The 6,510-nt window shown below is 53.1% G+C and overlaps 1 protein-coding gene across 1 annotated transcript in view; it reads right to left on the bottom strand.

Annotated features, from left to right (window-relative positions):
• wasf1 (WASP family member 1) overlaps positions 1-726 on the bottom strand; it is a gene marked incomplete at both ends in the record, with an annotated part of 35,887 nt that extends 35,161 nt beyond the window's left edge. The window contains 1 exon segment of the mRNA XM_084454051.1: positions 594-726. Coding sequence (XP_084310177.1) covers positions 594-726 — 133 coding nt within the window.
• Between the last annotated feature and the right edge of the window lie 5,784 nt (positions 727-6,510).

The raw sequence follows: 6,510 nt of genomic DNA on the forward strand, positions 1-6,510 counted from the left end.
GCTGATTCCCTAACTATGTCTTTGCAAGGATAAGGTGTGCGTGTGAGTGTGTGTGTGTGCGTGTGTGCGTGTGTGCGTCTATAGACGCACACACGCACACACGCACACACACACACTCACAACATGCCTGCTAAACGTGGCACTTCCCACCCCCCATATGTGTGTGACATGTGTGTCTGCCTGTCTGTCGGTCCGCCTGCCTGTGTGTGTGTGTGTGTGTGTGTGTGTGTGCGTGTGTGTGGTGTGTGTGTGTGTGTCTGCCTGTCTGTCTGTCTGTCCGCCTGCCTGCCTGTGTGTGTGTGTGTGTGTGTGTGTGCATGTGTGTGTGTGTGTGTGTGTGTGTGCGTGCGTGTGTGTAGTGTGTGTGCGTGTGTGTCTGCCTGTCTGTCTGTCCGCCTGCCTGTGTATGTGTGTGTGTGTGTGTGTGTGCGTGTGCGTATGCGTGTGTGTGGCGTGTGTGTGTGTGTGTGTGTGTGTGCGTGTGCGTATGCGTGTGTGTGGCGTGTGTGTGTGTGTGTGTGTGTGTGTGTGTGTGCGTGTGTGTGGCGTGTGTGTGGCGTGTGTGTGTGTGTGTGTGTGTGTGCGTGACTCACTGAGGCTGCTGAGTTGGCGGATGACGTTGGCCAGGGACACGTTGGTCACGCACTCTAGTTCGTTCTTGATCGCCCGCGGCAACACGGTGTGGCACAGATGCCTGGGCTCAATGCTCCTCTTCACCAACGGCATGCTGGGATACCTCGAACGACGCTACCGCACCTGCGGCGGGAGAGGGGGAGAACGAGAGGAGGAGAGAGGGAGAGGAAGAGAGGAGGAGGGAGGGAGAGGAAGAGAGGAGGGGAAGAGGAGATGAAAGAGAGGGGGATGGAGGAGGAGAGAGGGAAGAAAGGAGAGAGATAAACATTAGCCGGATGTCAGTCAGACTTCCTGTTTTGTCAGTCCATCCATCCCCATGATCAGCCGAGCGCAGCCTTGACTCACAAGCTAGTCTCTAAACGCTGCGCTCGGCTAGAGACTTGAGGACATTCCTCCAGATTTCGTTGCTAAAAGTGGGTGGAAATAGTTGAAGAGAAAAAATCCTGCAGGCAGTGGCTCTGATTGGTCGCGCCGGTTTCCGCCGCTGTCCTAGCGACGATTTTCAACGGCGACGTCTCCAGATTCTCTGAGGCGTAGATCTCCAAAGTCTAGTATCGCGAGACTAAGCACAGCCTTGCCCTTTCTGGCTAATAGCCTAGCCAAGCTAAGCTAATAGCCTAGCATAGCCAAGCGAATAACCTAGCCTAGCCAAGCTACAGTAGTAGTGTAGTCTAGCCTGGTCAAGCTACACATGTAGCCTAGCTTAGCCACTCTAATAGCATTTCCCAGCCAAGCCCATCTGTGCTGTGCTCAATGCTGCCTGCTCAGGCATGCTAATGTCATTAAGGCTGTAGCATTTAGCTACTTAGCCCCAACTCACCCCCACAGACAAGTCCACTGGACCAGAAACACACTGGTGGGGGAGGCAGGGAGGAGGAAGTTGGCAATAATAACATGCTGGTGTCAGCACACACACACACACACACACACACACACGGCAGTGGGCCTTGAATACACACCAGCAATAACAGCAGACACAGAGTGCTTCCAGAAGGGGAACGGAATAATGAGCACCCATCCACACAGACACCCACACACACACACACACACACACACACACACACACACACACACACACACACACACACACAGACTCTCTAGGAACACCATGAATTATACTAATCAACAGGGTGGGTGAACAACCTGCTATTCAAACAGGTAGGCAGCACACTCAGAGACACACTGTTCACCTCGCACGACCTCACCAGGCGCCCGGCCAGTCCACACGCTCACCTTCAACACACACCCACACGCCGCACAACCAGCTCCGACAGCCGGAGGGGTAGAAAAAAGAAAAGAAATAGAAGCTTAGAAAAACTAAACTCATTAATCTGGCCTCTGATCAAAAGCAACAGCTTTGGGTGTGAAGTCAGGGCAGGATTGACTGGATAACACACACACACACACACACACACACACACACACACACACACACACTAATTAAACACCATCCCGATTATATATATATATATATAGTCATGTCACCGTCACAGAGCGATAAACACGTGATTCTCGTTCGTACCCTCCAAAAAGTAGGACAGGAGCGGAATTAGAATGAAGGTGGAGGGACGCGCTTTTCGGAGACTGTTTTTGTGGGCGGCGTGTTTAAATGATTCATCTCGGATTCCTCTTAATAGCACTGCGGGCCGCGTACCGGACCAGCCCTCTTATTCATCAGAGCTGTCACTGAGGTAGAATTAGGCCGACGAGGAAAGGGGTTGGTCTGTAAACATCACCGCACAGACGCCAGCCTACACCGCCGCCCTCACCTCCAATTAGAATAGTCCTGCTCTCCTCTCCTGTCGTCTGATCTTCTTTCCTCTCTCTCTCTCTCTCTCTCTCTCTCTCTCTCTCTTTCTCGACCTCTCTCACACACACGCGCGAGCACGTTGGGTGGGACCTCCCGTTGACCCTGCGCGCGGAGACCTTTTCCGCAGGGGCCCTGTTGCCATGGTGATTGTGTTTAATTAACCCCTTAGTGCCGAGTGCCGGCAGCCTCGCGAGACCGTCCTGACTTCCAGCCTGGTCAGTGTCCCAGCCTCCTCCTATCCTGGTCAGTGTCCCCCCCCCCCCTAGTCCTGGTCAGTGTCCCGGCCCCCCCTGATCTTGGTCAGTGTCCCTCCCCCCCCTGGTCCTGGTCAGTGTCCCTCCCCCCCCTGGTCCTGGTCAGTGTCCCTCCCCCCCCTGATCTTGGTCAGTGTCCCTCCCCCCCCTGGTCCTGGTCAGTGTCCCTCCCCTCCCTGGTCGTGGTCAGTGTCCCTCCCCTCCCTAGTCCTGGTCAGTGTCCCGGCCCCCCCTGATCTTGGTCAGTGTCCCTCCCCCCCCTGGTCCTGGTCAGTGTCCCTCCCCTCCCTGGTCGTGGTCAGTGTCCCAGCCCCCCCCCCCCCTCCCCCCTGGTCCTAGTCAGTGTCCCTCCCCCCCTGGTCCTGGTCAGTGTCCCAGGCTGGCGTCCCGTCCCGTTCGCCAGTTAGGAGGATAACAAGACGATGTTTTATTTCTTCGGAAGGCGGCGACGAGCCAGACAGAAAGGAAGAGGCTCTCTCTCCCACGGAGCGTGTGGTGAATGCAGACAGGAAGGAGGAGATGCAGGCGTTTAGACGCACAGAAGACAGGGAGGGAGGGAGAGAAGTGGAGAAGAGGAGAGGGAGAAATAAAGGCAGTATGGGAGGGAGAGAGAGAGAGAGAGAGAGAGAGAGAGAGAGAAAGGCAGGACATCAGAGGGCTGCTAAGACGAGGTTGGATCCTCCTCCTCATGGTGGGGAGCCCACTCACACCGCATGCGTGTGTGTGTGTGTGTGTGTGTGTGTGCGTGTGCGTGTGGGTGTGTTTGACAGATCATAGTCTCAACGCCAGACCCATGAGTTCTTTCGCTGATACATTATGTAAGCTACGCTAACTACGTTACTGCGTGCAAAAATCTGGTGTTCAAATCCTGCCAGTTCATTGGTAACGCCGGAATCCCTGGCCAGCTCCCACCTAACCTGGCCCCGCCCATCTAACCTGGGCTTGCGGCGTTCATTCGCTGCTACGACCTGTCACTCTTTCAACTCTGACCCCTAGACCCGCCCTCAGAACACCAGCTTGAGCAGCAAGTGGCACAGACTCTGTGTGTGTGTGTGTGTGTGTGTGTGTGTGTGTGTGTGTGTGTGTGTGTAGTATGCGGAGCACAGAGACTCAACGTGAGTCTGGAGAGAGACTAGACAGCTTGAAACTACTGATTGCAGCAGTGTTGACGCATCTGTGATTGGACTGCAGTTGACTGACAATGACTCATATCTGCCCAAGTGGGAAAAGAGGAACATCAGGAGTGCGCGCGCGCGCACACACACACACACACACACACACACACACACACACACACACACACACACACACACACACACAGTCACGTTGGTGTTCACAGACAGCCACGCAGTGATGTGTCTGTCACAGGAAATCTCTTATTAATCTCTTCACTTATCTGCTCTCAGAGAGAGAAGTAGGAGATCCAACTCAGCCTGTGTGTGTGTGTGTGTGTGTGTGTGTGTGTGTGCGCGCGCGCGCGCGCGCGCGCATGTGCGCCACTGACTTAAATAAGGTGATTAAAACTAGCCTGTGTTGAAGCTATAACCAACACTAATAGCAACACACACTACATCATACTGTAGTTCTGGACCTGGACTCATTAACCAGCATCAAGCGTTTTCTTTTGGAAAGAGCTTGTCTGGTTCTGCATCATCTCCTCAGTCCTCATCTAGGCCTACAGGTATGTACCAGGTGGCTCTCCTGGTCCTGGAGCCAATATCTCAGACCTGTGGCTCCACCAGTGCACATCATACGCCTCAACACAACAGTGCGGTAGCCTGTGTACGAGTCAGTCTCCAAACGCTGCGCTCAACTACAGACTGAAGACATTCGTCCAGATTCTGTCGCTAAAAGTGGGTGGAGCCTACTGGAGAGATTGGGGGAAAAAAAAACTGCATGGCACCAATCCAACGTCTTAAGCGCGGTCCTTCCTAATGGGGTGGTGCATGTTTTGTTCTGATTCTCAACTCCAGTTTGTTTGGAGGACGTCATTTTCAGGAAGGCGGGTCCTTCAGCTGATGTAGGCGGTGCCTCTTACTGGTGGCGCCGGTTTTCAGCGCTTGTTCTAGCGCCGATTTCCAATGGAGATGTCTCCAGACTTTCGGAGGCGGAAATCTGGAAAGTCTGGTGTGACGGGGGGGGGGGGACTGCCCACTGTTCCGACATACCATTGATCCGACGTCTCACTAGTCCGAAACTTGTTCACCGATCGTCAGACATCCCATTGTTCCGACGGCTCAAGAGTCCGACCGACAATGGGATGTTTCGGACTAGTGAGACGTCGGACTAATGGTATGGCACCGTGACGGGGTACTATAGGTCTTTTCCTGACCAAACGAAATGACGTATGAGACGTTTTTAAGCTGTTGGTTCTTCTGGACATGCCATAAGAATAAAGTTACAATAAATGACTTGCTTTCTGGATGACATTCGATTCCGACTGAGTTTCGGCTTCAAAAAAGGCTCCGGACATGCCTGGGCATGTTCTGGTCTAACAGGTGCTGCTGAGTAAACGTTGGTTAGAGGTACCTGCCGGGCCCATAACCACCCCCCCTGTAAGCGGGCTTCCTGTGAGCCGTGATTTCATTGGACGGGCTAAACCCCCGGCTCCCGGGACCTGGCGAGGGACGTCCGTCCGGCGCCTAATCCCGACCACTTTAATCTGCCTCGGTGTCAAAGCGGAGCGGTTCTGTTAAATCCCTCGGAACCTGCTCTGCGTTCTAATGAACCCCGGGTCAACACGCGGGCTTACAGCCGGCAGAACCACCAGAACACGGACTGGTACTGACTACCTGAGAGGGAGAGAGAATATGAGAGAGAGAGAGAGGTACGAAGAGAGAGACTTTTAATGAGGAGAGAGGATCTGGGGGTCGAGTGAGCTAACGAGGTTAGAAACATTTCCGAAACATAACGAATAGGAGCGCCAAACAATCCAGCACAACAGAGCCTAACGAGGACCTACCGGGTGGGGGGTGGGGGGGTGGGGGGCGGCTCGGGCTCGGAACGGGTTGACGAGAGCGCTCGGGCGCTGCCTGAACTTAACAAGGACGCCTAACGAAGGGCATTTAACAAGGGCACCCCGGGGAAGAGGCCTGCCGGAGGAGCGCTGCGAGGACAAACGGGACCCTTGAACGTCACACAGAGGAAGGAGCCGGGACTTACGCCGCGTTCCCGACGGCTACACAGCAGGCGGTTTTCCGGTTGGAAATTCCAACCTCCCACCTCGAAGTGTTCCGGGTGCATGGGAACGAAAAACATGGCTGACATAGACAAACCGTTTTTTTGTGGCAGGTAGGAAGACAGTTCAAAAGCAAGAACTTTCCATTGACTAACCTAATAATACTAATAATTATTAGTATTAATTAATAATATGAATATATTAATTAATAATAATATACATCCTATCCTCTTCCCTATTGATTGAATTGTACAAGAGAGGAAATAAATGACATTTCACATTTACACTGTGCTTCTCCATTGGCGCCGCCATTGCTGTTTGACGTCAGACAACAGATTCTCCGTGATGTCGAGGTCGATTTTTAACCCCCGAGTTTTCGAGTAGGAACTCCCGACCTTCAGCAGAGTTCTAGTGAACTTTTTCACAAGTAGGAGGTTGAAAATCCCCAGTTGCGAGTTGTCTGGAACCCTTATTAAAAGATCGATCGAGCAGTGAGTTTGGATAAACGGAAGAAAATCCTAAGTCGTTATGTAACAGGTTGGCCAGTCTAGTGAAATAACTCGTATCATCTATACATTGGCACCAAGGGCCTCATCGATCTCACGGTACGGCAAAGACTTCAAAATGGCTGCTCG

This window comes from Borostomias antarcticus (genome assembly GCF_949987555.1).
Source record: "Borostomias antarcticus genome assembly, chromosome: 19".
NCBI classification, from domain to species: domain Eukaryota; kingdom Metazoa; phylum Chordata; class Actinopteri; order Stomiiformes; family Stomiidae; genus Borostomias; species Borostomias antarcticus.